The 17,820-nt window shown below is 39.1% G+C and overlaps 1 protein-coding gene across 4 annotated transcripts in view; it reads right to left on the reverse strand.

Moving 5' to 3' along the window:
* DYM (dymeclin) overlaps positions 1–17,820 on the reverse strand; it is a 207,063-nt gene that overhangs the window by 172,054 nt on the left and 17,189 nt on the right. For 2 of the 4 annotated variants that reach the window (XM_039733339.1, XM_039733337.1), the window contains exons 3-7: positions 13,641–13,693; positions 12,881–12,974; positions 11,477–11,613; positions 4,984–5,056; positions 4,642–4,734 (exon numbers count right to left, since the gene is read on the reverse strand). In XM_039733339.1, the coding sequence (XP_039589273.1) occupies positions 4,642–4,734; positions 4,984–5,056; positions 11,477–11,613; positions 12,881–12,974; positions 13,641–13,693 (450 nt within the window). The remainder of the gene's footprint in view (positions 1–4,641; positions 4,735–4,983; positions 5,057–11,476; positions 11,614–12,880; positions 12,975–13,640; positions 13,694–17,820) is intronic. The other 2 variants (XM_039733340.1, XM_039733338.1) reach the window with 1 other exon arrangement.

Raw genomic sequence — 17,820 nt, forward strand, 5'->3', positions numbered from 1 at the left:
AGTGAACAGATAGGTCACAGAAAAGTACTGATCTAAGTCTAAAATAAAAAACTAAATTAGAACAGAGTAAGAATCTGTGATACAGATAAAGGTTCTCCTACCACCCCAAGGCGCAGCAGCAAATAAACTCCCTTTATATGAATTAGCTCCCGCCTCAACAGAGCACAATAGTCTTAAACTTTGAGGCTCTTCGAAGTGAGGCAACACAAATTTTTCTCAGTTTGGATGTTTTCACTACCTTCAATCTCAGTTTCAACAGATTGAAATTTGCCTTTGATGATTAGACAAAGTTGCCAAAAATGCAAAAGTCACATGTTTTCCAAATAATGGAGGTACTACAATCTTGACAAAAATTCCTTGAATAGACTCTTTTTATAAAGAACTATTCTGACCTACTCTTCTGAAAGTAACAAAAATAATTAAAATATGGCACTCCTGAGCTAGAACAGAAAACACTTCTTAGTCTCTTTGCTGCTCACAACTGGCAAAAAAGAAAGCCTAAACATTTCTCATCATCTGTACATGGCACCTTTCCTACACTGCAGTTATTTTGTAGAGCTTTATAATCAATTATATTGCCTTTCCTCCTCCTACATCTGACTTTTAAGCTGCCATAAAATGCAGCGACCATCCCTAAATGAGTCCAAACCTAATCAACATTTAAATTTTGTCAACATTGTCAACATTTAAATTTTGTCAACATTGTTAACATTTCCAAACAACTAAGACAGCAACTTAAAACAACCATAACTAGAGAAAATAAGGGAATGTAATAGAAATACCAGCTAACTTGTACTGGCACCACAGGGTGCTACTTAGGTGTGATGTAACTAGATCACGGTATTCCATTTTTCCTCCACATGCATTTATAGTTTTTAATGAAGTGAAAATGCACTGATAACAACCAGATGTTCAGTTATGGATACCAGCTCTTAACAAGCTGCTGAAAGAAGCCTTTATAATTTAAAGCTTTGGGAGCTCCATCCTGCAACAAAATGTTTGCAATAGTTTCTACAAAGAAGTCATACAATTAAATACTAACTTTGCATCTTTTTGCCGACTACACAGTTTGAATCATTAGTGTACACTCTTGAGGGCTAACATTAGCAAAACCAAAGAAAAAGCGGAGTATCCATAGCACACCCAAGGGAACCATAAATCAAACATCAACATAAGGTAACACAAGTGTTATAAGGGACTGCACAAGTCTAATTGTTCAAAACTGTATTTCCTATAAAATTAAACCTCAAACCTTTATCCCAGGCATTTTGTACAATGCAGCACAGCCTGTTTTTCAGAAAGGTAATTCAAGATATTTTTAATAACTCTCAGACACAGCACCACAATGTTGTAGAGTCCCAGAGTCCCTACTGCAACTTATTTCTGCCTTAAAGCACATTTGCCTTTTCCAATATAAACTAACTTCAAGAAAGAATTTCTTAAATTCCCTGTAAAAAACTGAGACACTTCCAGAAATGCTCTGCCTCCCAGAAAGGCTCTGCAGCCTTTCCTAACCAAAAAAAAAGTTACATTTCGTAATATGGGACAGAGATTTGACATTTATCTTCTTCCACATCCCACACCTTACTTATTAATTCGGAGAAATACAGTCCACCTGCAATTTGCAATTATGCTGTAGGTTGTTTCGTACACATAAATGAGCTTATTCTGCCAAGCCTGATAACTAGTGCAAGGTTAGAGGTGAGTGGCATCTGCCCATACTCAAGAAAAGACTGGAGCCTTCACAAGTTCAGTATCCGGCCAAGCCCAAATGTCTTACATTTAGAATCCCAGAATACTTTGGTTTGGAAGGGACATTAAAGCTCATTCAGTCCCATCCCCTGCCATGAACAGACACACCTTCCATCCAGCCTGGCCTTGGGCACTGCCAGGGATCCAGGGGCAGCCACAGCTGCTCTGGGCACCCTGGGCCAGGGCCTGCCCCCCCTCCCAGCCACCAATTCCTGCCCAACATCCCAAAATGTGTGCCTGCCCTCTGGCAGTGCAGCCATGGCCTGTGTGCTGTCCCTGCAGGCCTTGTCCCCAGTGCCTGGGCAGCTCTCCTGGAGCCCCTGCAGGCCCTGGCAGGGGCTCTCAGGTGTCCCTGCAGCCTTCTCTTGTGCAGGGGAGCAGCCCCAGCTGTGCCAGGCTGGCTCCAGAGCAGAGGGGCTCCAGCCCTGGCAGCATCTCCGTGCCTGCTCTGCACTGGCTGCAGCAGCTCCACGTCCTTGTGCTGCTGGAGCCAGGGCTGGGGCAGCTCTGCAGGTGGGGTCTCACCTGAGCCCAGGGCACAGGGGCAGGATCCCCCTGCCCTGCTGCCCACGCTGGGATCAGCCCAGGGCACAAGAGGTTTCTGGGTCACAGTGCACATGGCTGGGGCATGTCCAGCCTCTCACAGCTGGGGATATTCTAGGGTATAACCAGGATACACCAAAATCCTTCTCCTCAGGGCTGCTCTCCAACCAGTCTGGAACAACTATGTACCTGCCTGAAAATACCACACACAGGTATCCCAAGCACCCGATGCAACATTTAGAGCAAGTTCAAAAGGAAGGAATGCAAAATAGCTACACAGATACCTCTGTTCCTGCATTCTGAACACGGAGATGGCCTTCCATGCCTTAAAAATAATGTTACAGTTTCAGTAAAGGAGAAAAATACAAGTTTTAACTAAGGTGCAGGCAAGCAATATATTCAGACACCAGCTGCCAGCTGTATCCACTCCTTCACCAAACTGCATCTACAGAACCCAAGGGACACACTAATTGTCAAAATCCTCTGTTAAGGCTATTGAATGCTCCTAACAAAAATCTTTGCTGTTCTGAAAGACACTTCGAAGACCAGCATACTTCTAAGACCAGTTCTGAAAGACACTTTGAATCTCCAGCTCAGCATGGAGATTTTAATGGTCTGTTACCAAAAAAAATCATGTTTGATCATATCTTTACAGACAGACACTCTGTTACAGTGCTATTGCAAGCTGCCAGAACTGTCTGTTCTCTCATAGGTGATCCGAAGTTCTGACACAGAGATAATTACAAGTTTGAATATTTCACATATTCCATTCAATCTATTCCTTCCCCAAATTCACATACAAGGCTTGCAGTTCTCTTGATTCATTCCAGCTAAAGACAAAAATGGACTAGTCCGTTGAAACAAAACAGGGAAAGAATCTCTGGTGATACCTGACCAGGGAGAGAGAGGGAAGCAAGAAGTACACTCACTTATGAAAACAATCCTGATCACTCTCTTGAACAAAATTAATAATAAAGTAATACCCTATAAAAATAACCTTCAAAAAACCCTTTTTGAAGAACATAGTTGGACTGCGCATTAGAGAATGCAAGTTCTCCTCTCCTCTACCTACTTCCCTTTCAATGATATGGGAACAAAATTCTTAGTTAAGGCATTATCACATTGTTAAACATATTCTAGTGATAAACAAGACAGTAATACATATTTTTGTAAGTGTTAGTATTTACTAGCAATCAGCAACATGCTGTTTCAGGAGAAGTTTAGCTAAAAAAACTTATTTCACCAAAAAAACCAGCCAACCACAAAACAAAAATCTTCCACATCTATCTCTTATGAAATGTAAATTTTTTATATAAATTATGGACAGGCTTTATAATTTTCTTTTAAAATAAATAATTTTAGCATTAGACTTTATAGTAATCTAAGTTACTGCTTAGATGCTGCTTCCACCTGCAGCAACCACATTCACACAGAAGCAGAGCTGCTGAGAGTTTCAGTTGTGGAAGTGGGTGAGGAGCTATCATGCTGGCACATTTTCTCCTGCTGGAAAGGCATTATGAAGGACACTGGACTACACAGGGGTCCTTCCAAGAAAGAAAAATAAAACCCTGCAGGATTTATGAACTTGCCCGTATATCACAGTCCTCTCAGCCCTTTGTACTTCCTCTAATCTGCTCCAAACAAAGCGTGCATGTGTTCCAGGAAGTCCTGACAAGCTCTGTGGAATGACACTTTGAATCACACCACTAATTCATTACACTCTACCTACACAAATCCCTCGTGTTAACGTTGACAGAGTTGCATTTAATGACAGCAACGTTTCAAAAAACATTGCATCTTTGTCAGTTTTCCAACCAAAAGAACAATCCCAGCTACGAGATAGCAGAGCCCTGCACTACACTGTAGCAGACAATCTGAAACTCCTCCAAAGCTGCCTTGCTTCAGCTGAGGCACTACATTCTAGACACAGACTACAGTGCGATTTAACACCAAAGACACTGCTCACTCTACCTTTAGTAAAGTTTATCATGGGGAAAATAGTCAAAACTCATCAGCACACTTCCACAAAACTGAAAGAACACTTTTTTCCCAAAGAACAAAGCATGCTCACCTACATAAAACACTGAAGTATGTCTTATGACACATTTTCCAACAAGACGTGGAATCAACATTTCTCAAATACAACAGATGCATGAAAAGAAAGCTATGTAAACAAATCTGGAGATCTACAGAAACATTCCACTTATTAATTTTTCTTGTCCCTTCTTCAGACATCAATTCACTGGAATTTTAGAAATCAGTATGAATTAGCACAGTATGATTTATTTTTGCAATTTAACCCCCACAGAACTGCAGAAGAACTTTAGTTTTCACCTTACTGCATACCCCAGAGCTGAAGTGACACCTCCACTGTACCTTCCCCTGTACCATGAGCACAACCATTTCCACCAGTTACTGTCAGTGTGCTGACAGGGGTACCTGAAACAAATGGAATAACTTCTGTTGATGGTTTGAACTGGGTGTGAGACGTTCATCATGCACTTCTTCCAACAGAATATTCAGGGCTGGCACTGGCAGCAGCTTATCATTATCTGTACTGCTCCATCACGTGGAACATTCAAACACAACTATTTAAACATTATAAACCCAGTACTACAAGTTTCATATTCTCTCAAATGCTCAGTTTATAAAAGAAGACTAAGTGGGAAAAAAAAAAAAGCTACTTACAAGAGGGGAATTTCAACAATAAGCTGGATGAGGCAACACAGCAACTCCTCTATGAGGTCTTCACATTCTGTTCCTAAAAAAAGAAACATAGCAAAGGATTTCTGGGTTTTCAAATACCAAACCAAAGCAAAGATTCAAACACACAAATGCAGATGATCAATATCTTAATTAAGGAACAACCACTAGATGTTCTAGCTGTTAAAGGAGATAGGGTTTTTTCCTGAAATAAAAAGCACTTGAGAGTATTAACAGAGAAAATGGTGATGCCTTATCTTTTTTACATAAAAAATAACTAGTAACAACTGCATAAATTAAATGAGATGTTGGTATTGTGGTTATTAACAGAGAAAATGATGATGCCTTATCTTTTTTACATAAAAAAAATAACTAGTAACAACTGCATAAATTAAATGAGATGTTGGTATTGTGGGAATGTGCTAATATTTAGCATATCAAGCCTTCCTTTATTACTCACAGAAGATCATATTAAACAGTGTTATTACTAACTGCTGAACTAATCACTGGTGACTTCTCACTGGTCCACAGTTCAATGTCCTTTCAAAATTCCCTGCACTTCACATATTTTCCCATTCTGTTTTTCAAACCCAAGTGAAGAATAATCAGAGACAGTTTCATTTGTCTACTATTCACTCAGCAACATTATAAAAAAAAGTCAAAAGAATGTAGCTACTGAGCATGTCACTGCTGCTCTAGCGCAATATAGATACAATGTTTTCATGAATACATACTTATTCTTTGAGGAAGTTTTACACATTTCAATGACAAGCTTGTGCATTTTAAGAGCACAGAAATCATTCTCTAGTCATATACAAGGTGATAAAATGCATGCTGAGATTCAGAATTATTAAAAAACTTGCAACTATTCTAAGCAATAAAACTGTTCATAGTTTACATCAGTAAGTTTTAAAAGCAACTGTGACAAAAGACTTTCAAGACTCATTGAGGAAAAAACTTACTAAAACACTTGAAGTTATACAATACTGAAAACCCAGAAGATAAATCTCTTGACTCATCAGGATTTATTCTGCTTTCAAAAATAAAATTATGATGAGAAGCCTACAACATCATAAAGAAGTGGAGGGTTTTATAGTGCTGAATGGCTTAAGAGTGGCATAGCTGATCCCCTGCATTACAGCATTGCAGCACAATAATTACCCAAATGCCTGTTTATTTTGTATTTTCAAATAAATAAGTCCTGCCATAAACACAGCTTTATAGCTAGGTACAGAGGTGTTACTCTGCTTAACCCAAGTTTGTTCTTGAATACAGAACTCAATTTTAAGAAGTACACCAGGGGGAATATTCACTATAAAGCAAAATTATTTCTTTCCACAATCAGTTTATTAAAAACACATTAAAAATTGTCACCTAGTGAACTGCACATTCTGAAGGAAATCAGTTTTTTATCACGGAAACATGGTTTCCTTTATATAGAATCCCCCATGAGTAACACAATGCAGCTCCTGTTAGCAAAACCAAGAACTGCTCAGAGTATTTAACCTTGGACAGAAACCACAGCCAATAATGGAGCACAGATAATACATTCTAAAATAACTTGAATGTCACATTTTCCTAAGGCCTTCGAACCTAGAAAATGCTTATAAAGCAAGACTGCTACTAGTTCCCAACAGGTATCTAATTTTTCTCCTAACAGAAGAAAGTGAGAAGAGAAAGGTTAAAAAAGTGAGGTGAGTGCATTTTTAATACATAATTTTTTCTGCCACACTGTATGCACAACTCATATGAACAGAGAATAAGGTTATTTGAATATGAAAGAAGGCTTTTCTCTCAAGACAATAGTCAAAATAAAGGAAGAAAACACCAGGTTAGCACAGTCACACAGAATGAAAGATGTTATTAAAAAAAAAGCTTAATTGCTGTAATCAATGTCATCCAGCTACAATAATTAATGTATCCTTTTCCCAATTGGGGCACACACATTCTTGTTTAATTTTCATCTTGCCAAGACAATAAGGAGGATGCAAGCCAAATCTATAACGTGAGAGAGAGCTATAAACACGGAACACTCTGTGTTTTCATAAACAATGCCTCTTTCAATAGCAGGATAAAGACAATACACACAAGACTCATTCACATTAATAGATCACATACTTGGATCAAAGACCTGTAAAGCCTTGGGGAAAGCAAGTACAGGGTGAACCTGTCCAGTTAAAATTAGAGCAGGGAGACGAATCATAGGTGTATCTTCCAAACTCCACTGCAGAAGTGAAGGCAATTACACAGGTTTTAAAATGTCCCGTCATGATGAAGTATCTCTTTTTCATCAGCAATATTTAAGTCCTCAAACGTGGATTATTTCATTTTGCAAGCAATTTGATGGATTTTGACTTTTTGGTGGGGTTTGTTTGTTTTGGGTTTGGTTTATATGTGTGTGTATATATATTTATATACGTATATATAGATATATTTATATACATATATATATTTATATACATATATTTATATACACATATATATATTTATATACATGTTAACATTTTTTATAATGCAATTTTGTTTTTACTTTTTCAAAGTTACCCACATTACAGACACTGGGTTAGCACACACTACACAGGTAAAATGACTCATGTAGAGGAAAGCAGAGATGCCAGGAGATCCAACTTCTAAAATCAGTCCAGCTCCATCTTCTCAAGAACCTAACTACTACATTGATAAGACCTGATCTGGTGGATGTGCTTAATACCAGCATCAGTAAGATATTCAGGCATAACAAGGTACATCCTCATCTTAAACACTAATTGTTTTTCTGCCCTGTTGCTCATAGAGAACCTGGACACAAATAATGAAATAAATAATTCCTTGAAAAACAGGCTTAAGAGATTCCACAGATTCTGTGGTTTGGTCTTCAACTCTAATTACTCTCAAAAACTTACAACCTCTACTTGATAATAATGATTACATAAATTGATTGCCTTCCCTCATTTCCTTTATGTGATAGCTGAACACGCATGAAATCATTCAAGGCTTGCAGTAAATGTCTTTTTATTTATTCCCTCCTCTGTGTCCTCATATTTGCTTTAATATGTCACAAACAGCCCTTAATAGCCTTGTGTTTAAAAACTCCTCTACAGATAATGAATAAAGCTTCCCACTATAGCTCAGGGAACAGGTTAAATGAATCAATAGTCTGATTTAAAATACAATAATCAGCAAGTGCTCTCTTGCACCTTTGAGTCACAATACAGTTAAAGACTGCAGAAATTACAGGATACAGACACTGGAAAGATGAATGATTTGTGTTAGTGAGACTAACTCCAGCTTCAGCAGAGCAGATGCTGACTCCAGTTTGGGATTTATGGATATGAGGACATTTTCAGCTAAATCTTGAAGTATATGGGTTTAGTCTCCTTGTGGATTTTCCTGCAACCAAAATTCTGCACTATTCTCCAAAATTATAAGCAAATTCCAGTTATGGATGAAGAGGCAAAGGCTGCACCATCTGAAACTCCTCAAAAATAATAAATTTCTATTAATGGTAGACCTTCTTTTGAAGGAAATCAGTAACAGCACTATTAGCAGGGACTCAATCCAAGGCAATTTATTTGTTAGGCTAAAGTACACCCATGCACTCAAACCTAAAAAAATCCCATTTTATGACAAAAAGCACAGTTGCACAGCTTTCTTCTGAGCCTCAAGCACAGTGCAGCAGGAAAAAGTATGAACTGGACATGCAGAAAAAGTGAAAGCATATGACTTGCAAAAGCTGAGAGGAGAATTCTTCCAGATAAGGCAACTATAAAACATGCTACCTGAACAATCATGACTATGCCATATACAGTTTACGTTTCTGAGCAATGACAGGGATATTTTCCATACACATAGATTATAATCATACACTTCTCCCTGACACACCAAATATCCCAGAGCAGGTGCTCATTGCAGTGAGCATCCTGATGTGCTGACACTGCAGTTATGAGCTCTCAGGTGCTGTACTTAAATGTACTTAAACAGCATGGCACTAGAAGACATTGCCCAACCAGAAGGATAAAATCTTCACAGGGAAACAAATCACAGAGTGATTTCCAAAGGAGTTGTGAGATGATCCTGAAAAGAACAACAACCTTTTCTCAGAAGGCTAAGAGACTGAACAATGCATATGAAAATGGACCACAGGGTAGAGAGGTTGCTTTTGTTGTTGGGTGATTGCACTGTTCTTTCCAATGACTACTGACCAGGCAGTAAGGAAATACAGAAACTTCAAAATTCAGACATTGTATTAAAACTTCTTTTAATTTGGATATTTTATTTACATCATATAGTCAATATAATAATGTCTTTTGTAAGGCTTTGTTTTATGCTCACAATTGAAGAATTATAAATAATGCCAAGCTCTGGTAAATGAAAAAACAGTATAGATGACTAAGAACTTAATTTTTAAAACGCCTGTTCAGCAAAGGTAGTAAAATTTCCGAGAAAGTACTAATAAGTGTTGCAAAATTAAGAGCAATATAGGAATAATAGTATTATAATAACAGATTAATACCATAATAAACATATATAATAATAACAGGAATATTATATTTTCCAAAAAGTAGAAATCAAAAATTCAAGAAAGCTACACTTAATTATAAAAATACAAACAACAAAACACTTCATTTTCTTCTGCTTACTTATAACAGGCCCTAGCACAACTACAGTTTATTATAATTCATTTATGATACTTTACCTTCCTGTAGCTGAACATAAGCCTTACTACAACCTTCTGTAGATATTTAAAAGTAAGACTTTTAGGAATCAAACCTAATGGCTATGTTATGAACCTCAACACCCTGAGGAAGTTCACAGGAACCATCTCCAAGTGGAAACCCAAAGAGGAGCCAAGGAGCAGCTCATTTCCTGCCTCACCAGCAGACCACACACAATTACCTTCCTAATCAACAACATCCCACGAACAATCTGCTGAGAGGTAATTGCTAAGTACATTTGCCATCAATATGCACAGAATTATTGCTAATAAATGTCACTGTGAATTACAGTCAAGTGCTACTAGACTTGGTATAAACTTGGGTGACAAGAATCACTTTCCACACTGTGAGGAACTCCCAGTGCAAGGAATAAAGATCACAGGGGTTCCAGCTGATAAAAGTCTCAGCTTTCCCACCCATGCCACTGTGGCATGCTGCACACTGAAGCAAGAGGTGGGCTATTTTTTTAATCCAGGAATAAACCCACAGGGAGTCTACTGGGATAGCTTATACACAAGCAGATACTCTTTTCCAGTGCATCAGTGAGCTGACTTCCCTCCTGGAGATCACTCATCACAGTTTAAATACATTAAACCATTTCAACATGTAGCACTTAATCCTTTGGCACCCCAGTTCTGATTTCCCCAGAGCACTGGCAGGCGCCAAGGAGTTAAACAGATTCTAATGAACAGTTTTCACTGTTGGATGAGCAAGCAGTGACTCAGGGTTCTCAACACGTGTCCTCATTGCAGGAAATCCACAGTCAGACACTCTTGGCTGTTCTCACACCATCCACTCACACTTGCTCCAGCATACTGAGACTTTTTGGGCTTCATGAAACATGCAATTAAACACTGAACAGGACTTTGACTTGGACTTGGCAGTGCTGGGTTGACTTGATGATCTTAGAGCGCTTTTCCGGCTGAAATGATTCCATGATTTACCCCAAAGCAAAAGAAATCAAGGCTTCCGTGGCAGCATTATCCACCATGCACTTCATGAAACCATCTTGATACAGGGCTACACCAAGATTTGTGGCAGACAGTGCTACTGATTTTGAATGCATTTCTATTATTCTTATTCAAAGACAACAGCTTCTTCCTTGAGCATCTCTCCTGCCATCTTCCATTTTGTATAATACATACTCCATTTCCTGGACATGAGCCCATTTTAGTAATTCTGCCTAAATTCTGTACTCTTGTATAAACTATTGCCCCCAAATTAAATTTTAGCAGTTGCTTTCTCAAGGGGTCAATTCTAACCATAGGACTGTTACTTTCCTTCACTAGATCCCTAAAAATAGCATTAATTCCAATCTGTGGCTGCTGTTGGTTTATAAAAAAAAAAGTATGTGATGCAATATCAATGTTTCAATGTTCATACATGGCCACCTTCACCTCAATTCCTCTGAAGAAGACCATTAACACCTTTCAAACTGTATGAAATTCACTCAAGCTCAGGCTGATCTACAGCACCACATCTCAACAACTGTTAAAAAAAGCCAGATTAAGCTAAATCAAACTATCTAGCACTGAACTTCTGGTTTTAAAGCAAAGTTTGGGATTCCAAGTCTAAAGAAACATAGAATCACAAAAGTATTTAGACCTAAAGTACCTGAGGAAAAAGACCCTTAAGATCAAGTACAACCATTAATGCAACTCACTAGTCCAGCACTAAACCTTGTCCCTATGTGCCACATCTACAAACATCAGGAAATTCAAGTTTCTCATGGGATGTTTGTTTCACTTGCACTTGTGTGTACCCACCATATGAGCTTGGTCCTGCTTTCTCTTCATAAGTAAAATGAAGTTGCAGCTCCTCTTCTGACATTCGACTGATGAACACTTTCAGCAAACAGCAAATAATGAACAGTGCATTGTGAGCCTGCCAGATAAAGAGGTGGCTACAAAAGAACAAACAAGAATCAGTAGCGCTCCACCAGCAAACATGCATCAAAAGCCACAAGAAAATAAATGTCCGAGTAGACAAAGTTCTACAGCTGAAGCAAGGAAAAGCCAAAGTGTTTAAGCAGGGAGTCTGCAGTTGATGTTACAGAAAATACAATGGGAATGTATTCAAAAGTAGTTTAGAAAGTACAACCTTATCCCTAACTACGTTTGTGCCATTAAAAACACCACAGTAGACAGAACTCATTGAGGAACTCACCAAACAGTTTAGCAAACTTCTAGATGTCTCTAGATGCTATGGACTCAAGGCACACAGACATTTGAAAATTTCCAGCAGGTTCACACCTGAAAGCTTCCTGGCTCCCTGAATCTTAGCCTTTTCCCAGGTGAACAGCTTTCAGGTGACAGGAGGCATTTATGGACTTCATGAGCACCATGCAGCAGAATTTCTTATGCAATACACACAAATATTTTCCAAGATTTCTGAATGAAAGGGAAATACAGCTGCATAAAATTTTTTTGAGTCCCAGTAAGCAACTGGTGGGGAGCCCATGCAAGAGCACAGAGTCAACTATTGCCCAAAGCTGTACTTTCAAGGTATTTTAAGACTAAAACAGCAACAGCTATCTGGGCACAAGTAATTTCCTACTTTAGATGCAAGCAAAAAACCTGATGACAGTCCTGGGAGCAAGGAGGATTTCCAGCCCCAGATCTGATGAAAGTGGGACATTTATATGTGGGTGTGAGGGAATAACTACAGAAAGCCTCCTGCAAAAAAATCCCACAGTGCTGCACAAGTAACCTACTGGGAGTTCTCTCCTACTGCTGAAAGAAGCAAACAAAACCAACAGCAGCTGCATGACATAACTTATGAATGAATATTTACATATTCATAGATATAGATATTTAAAGTATTTCCAAGATAGAATACTGGCTCATACATTAAGTTCAGATTAAAAGTTCAGATAATTTTGAAAGATCTCTAAGACAGTAGTACCCAGAGCTTACACTATTTATACAAAAATGTGTTTATCTAACACACAAATATGTATTTTTGCCCAGTAATCGACTTACCTATTAGACTTAATTTCTGTGTTTAGAGAAGTACTAGACCCTTGTTCTGTTTCAAACAGCAGTTTAAGAGAATTCTAAGGTTTGGTCTGTGAGCATGTTAATTAGCAGGGTAGAAGAATTCAAGAGCTAGCAACAAAAGGAACATCTAAACTATTAAATGGCACAGACAGCTCTTTTCTGGGAACTTACTTCTGACATTCTGCTGAAATTTTTAACTCTTTGGTTCTAGAAAGAAAGACTTTAATCAAGGATCCAAGGTTTCCTGTTCGAGGATTCTTCTCAACTAGATGAGGAAAAATAAGATACAGTTACAAATTATGCATAAGCTGACACTATCTATTTCAAATAATATATAGAAAAAAACAAATTTCAATGTCTCAAATATTTCTAAATAAAGCATGGTATGTCTTTTTCTTTTCTGTGCAGGCATTCTTCTTTCAAGAATCTCTAGCACATGGTTTACTAGTCCCAAATTGTTCTCTAAATACTATTAATCCTAGATTTAAAATATGCCAAACATGGTATACTCATACTCATACTGCTTCCTTTCCCAGACTTGTCTTCAGCACAACAGCCTGCCATCAGAAAACTGGGCAGGTCTTCACAACTACATTTCACCTTCTCACAACACCAGTGATCACATTTATATCACCTCTTCCTTTCATCCTCTAATTCCTTCACCTTACTGATTAGCTTAAAGAACAAAGGGAAAAAGACATAGTAGAGATGGAAATATTTGTTTTGAACCTTGCAGTCATATCACGTTCTGTAGAAGAGTTAACAATGGAAGTAAAGGTTTGGGATATACATAAACACACGCTTAACACTACTTTAATTTTAGTAGGACAATATGTGCAAATAGAATGCTAAAGGCATGGATGTGCAGAGGGATGCTGTTTCCCAATTTTTCTGGTAAAGTACATGGCAAAAAGATGGTACAACATCTCACCTAAAGACTTGCAGACTGAGATTGTGGCTTCTTCCAAGAGCTTTAAATCAGCACTAGTTAAGAGGAAAAGAAAACAAAACTGGTTATACAAGCAATTGGGTTCCTGTACTTGAAGTGAAAATTCATTACAAAACAGTAAAATTGATTACAAAACAGTAATAAAATATTTCTATGAAGCACTTAATTTTAGCCATCCATTAGCTTGTTGAGGTCAGTTTGTCCAACCTCCCTGCTCAAACAGGATCTCCTGGAGCCAGCAGCCCCCAACTGTGTTGAAGAGTTGAGAGCCTTTGAAGCTCTCTGAGCAACTCATTCCAATGCTCTGTCATCCTAACATCAGGCAATGCAATATTCTTTTGAAGCACAGCAATTATAAAAAAGGAAACTAATATTCAGAAATGAAATGTTTATCAGAGTGAAATTAAGTCAGTGTCTTCGTTCACGGAACAAGGGACAGGATGAGGAGAAACAGCCTCAAGCTATGCCAAGAGAGTTTTCGGTTGAATATTGGGGAAAATCCCTCCACGGAAAGGGCTGTCCAGCCCTGGCACAGCTGCCCAGGGCAGTGGTGGAATCCCTGTCTCTGGAGGGATTTAAAAGCTGCGCAGTTGTGGCACCTGGGGACAGGGGTTAGTGGTGGCCTTGGCAGTGCTGGGGAATGGTTTGACTCCATGGTCTTCTGGGCTTTTCTAACCTAAACAATTCTGTGATTCCATGAGCATTTTATTACTGCTAGTTTTGCAGCTTCAGTGCTGCCATGCTCAATTTGGTGTTACCAAAAACACAAGTAGAACAGCAGCCTACAGAAAGAACTCAAACTTTTTTACAAGAAATTTCACATTAAATGATGCACTTTTAAAATTATGAATAAAAGAAATCTCAATCTGACATTTAACCTCAAGCTAACCAGCTCTTTCCTTTTAACCAATATTATATATTATTGTTATATATAACAATATATATTATACAACAATCACATCAGACATAGCAAATTGTTCCTAACTTCATTAATTGCCTCGTGATGCACCTCAGAAAAACATGATCTGAAAAGGACAATAAAATACTAAAGCAAAACCCAACAGCAATCACTGAAACCACACCAGCTGCATCAAACACATACTTCTGACCTACCAGTACAGGGCATCTATCTTCAAAAACATCCTTAACAGATGGGTAAACAAGACAAACCATCAGATACTGTGTTCAATGACACACTGAGCAATATGAATATTAATAACTAAAGGGCACCCTGTTTCACCACACTCATCATTACAATTTTTTCCTTCCATCTTGTCTGAATCCATCCTCTTCTAGTTTAAAACAATGACCTCTTGTCATATCATGAACTGCTCATATCATGAACATATGAACATATAATATCAACTGCTCAGTGTTTTGGAAGAGAAGATAGAGCCTCTGTACAGACTGAACATATAGCCTGACCTTCAGAGACTTCTGAAGTTCAACAAATTAAGGGACAGTAAAAAAATTAGTTCAATACTTGCAGTTATAACACAATCCTTTTTAAATTTACATGGTAATCCAGTTTACAGGACACTGTTGCATCAACCTGAGATTATCAACTGTGCTGTGTGGGAAGCTGCTAAACCAGCTCCAGTGCTGAAAACCCTGTGGAGCCATGCTCTTGGAAGCTGTGGAGTTTGAGCTGTTCCCCAACTCATGAGGACTAGAAAATACTGTAGAAAGAGCAGTCAAAAAAATTATATCAAAACACTTCAACAGGAAACTATTCAAGATAGAGACATCAAATTAAGTTTTAAGATGCCTGCAAATTTTCTTGTATATCAGACTAATTTACTGTGCAGTGAGCTGACAGCTGAGACAGCTCTTCACCTACAGCCTGAATATCCTAAGACAACTTTAGATTACACAGATTGGCTTGTCCTGATATCAATTACCAGCATTCATTCTTCTCTTACAAACTGCTTTGAAACACAAGATTCAAAAAGAACAAACTTACACTTTGATATATACTTTAAAAACATTAGGCTTGGTCTCAAAGGTGGTCTCTTGTTCCAGCACTACAAACATGTAGAGTAATTAAAAACAAATGGTATTGAGCAAGAACCACCAGCACGCCACCAGCAACTACGGACAACACAGTTTTCTAGGTCTATGTGACCTTACACTTTTCAAAAGAAACAAAAACTTCTAAATTTGCCCAGCTGGCTGCTTGTCATCAGGATTTATTCCTTCCCAAGACCTGGCAGGCAGGGAGGGTGAATATTACAATGGACAACAACTCAGCAGAGAGTTTTAGGTACTGAAAAATCATAATCTAACACAACATGACCCCTCCCACTATCCAAAGATCCTGGGGACACAGTCAGAACGGTTATTGTAATTGCTCCGGGATTTAAACCCTAAATGCAGACATTCAACTTTGAATTATGGTTCATTTTCTCCCTAACTTCCAAGGTTAGGTTTCGAAGTATAACATTCTTACAGATTTTTTTTTCTTCTCTTTTGAGTTATTAAAACCCACACAAAGTCCTTAGAAAAATTCCACAGAATTGTTTCGTTTCTACAAGTTGCCAGGATCAAAACCAGTGGCAAAGCAAGCAAGGCTTTCAGATCTTCAGCAAAGCTTTTAACACTTCAGTAATTCTTTTTCATACTAAAATGAAGTTTAGCACTTAAAAATTAACTACAGCCCACTGCCTCTTATTCATACAACAAGAACACAAAAGCGAATTTTGCCACAATCAAGACTAGGCAACAGCTACTGCAAAATTTCAGTTCACTCAAAAGAAACACCTAGTGAGGGGGAATTACAGCAGAAATACCACCCCAACAGACACACACCACTAAAACACATCCCAGGGGTGGACTCACGGAGATAATATCACGGAGGGGTACAAAAAAATACCAGCTCATTCCTAAGTACCCTGGGCCAAACTTAGCAGTTATTTTTTTCCTTTGATTGGGCAGGAAAGAGAAGTGAGAGACATGGAAAAAAGCTATCTGGGTATTTTCTAGTGCAGTGAAGAAACAAAAGGTAAATAACACTAAGATTTGGGTAGAAGATGCCACAGACAAGATTCACAAGGTGGCACAAAAGAAATGGTACAACCAACTGTGGTACCAACTTTTCTCTATCGTCCCTGTGGAAATGACATCTGGCTAATGAATGAATGTAAAAATGGAAACTCAACACTCAAACATCCGTCCTTTCATTACGCCACAGAGTATACTGCTAATAAATACCTGAATTGTATTTCAGCTCTAACAAGAGCAAGGACTGATAAAGTGAAGCTCCTTCAATGCACTGATCACAAATAAAAGTTCTCATTCTCTCTAAATTGGAACCCTCACCTGAATTGGAACTCTCACCTGAGGAATATGGACTGCCCTGTTGTCAAATACGTGTCTGGAGCACAAGTCTCATTAGAAGCAGCTGAGGGAGCTGGGAAGGGGCTGGAGCCCCAGGAGAGGCTGAGGGAGCTGGGAAGGGGCTGAGCCTGGAGCAAAGGAGGCTCAGGGGGGACCTTGTGGCTCTGCACAGCTCCTGACAGGAGGGGACAGCCGGGGGGGTCGGGCTGTGCTCCAGGGAACAGGGACAGGAGCAGAGGGAACGGCCTCAGGCTGGGCCAGGGCAGGCTCAGCTTGGATATTGGAGAAAATTTCTCCATGGAAAGGGCTGTCCAGCTCTGACACAGCTGCCCTGGGCAGTGGTGGAGCTGCCATCATAGGAGGGATTTAAAAGCCATGTGGATGCGGCACTTGGTGGCAGGGGTTAGAACACATAAAAGTAAAGGACAGATTTGTTAAGGATGGAGTGTAAAATATTCATTCCCTGTCCTATGAGAAACATTCGGTATATTCGCAATGTGAAACAGATTATCTATTGCTAGTAACAAACAGGCAGTGAGTATGAAAAGCCAATTCTGCCTGCTGCTTGATGGCTCTGCGGGGCATCAGCAGGAGAAACCCACGCACCCCAGTCACATCCAGGAAGCTCTGTCCTGGACAAGACACCTCTATGGAAACTAGTCACACACATATGGAACAAACTCTGAGGGTGACAGGGACCTGGCCCAGGGTGCCCAGAGCAGCTGTGGCTGCCCCTGGATCCCTGGAAGTGTCCAAGGCCAGGTTGGACAGGGCTTGGAGCAATCTGGGATAGTGGAAGGTGTCCCTGCCCATGGCACAGGCATTG

This window comes from Passer montanus, unplaced genomic scaffold (genome assembly GCF_014805655.1).
Source record: "Passer montanus isolate IOZ18808 unplaced genomic scaffold, ASM1480565v1 scaffold86, whole genome shotgun sequence".
NCBI lineage: Eukaryota > Metazoa > Chordata > Aves > Passeriformes > Passeridae > Passer > Passer montanus.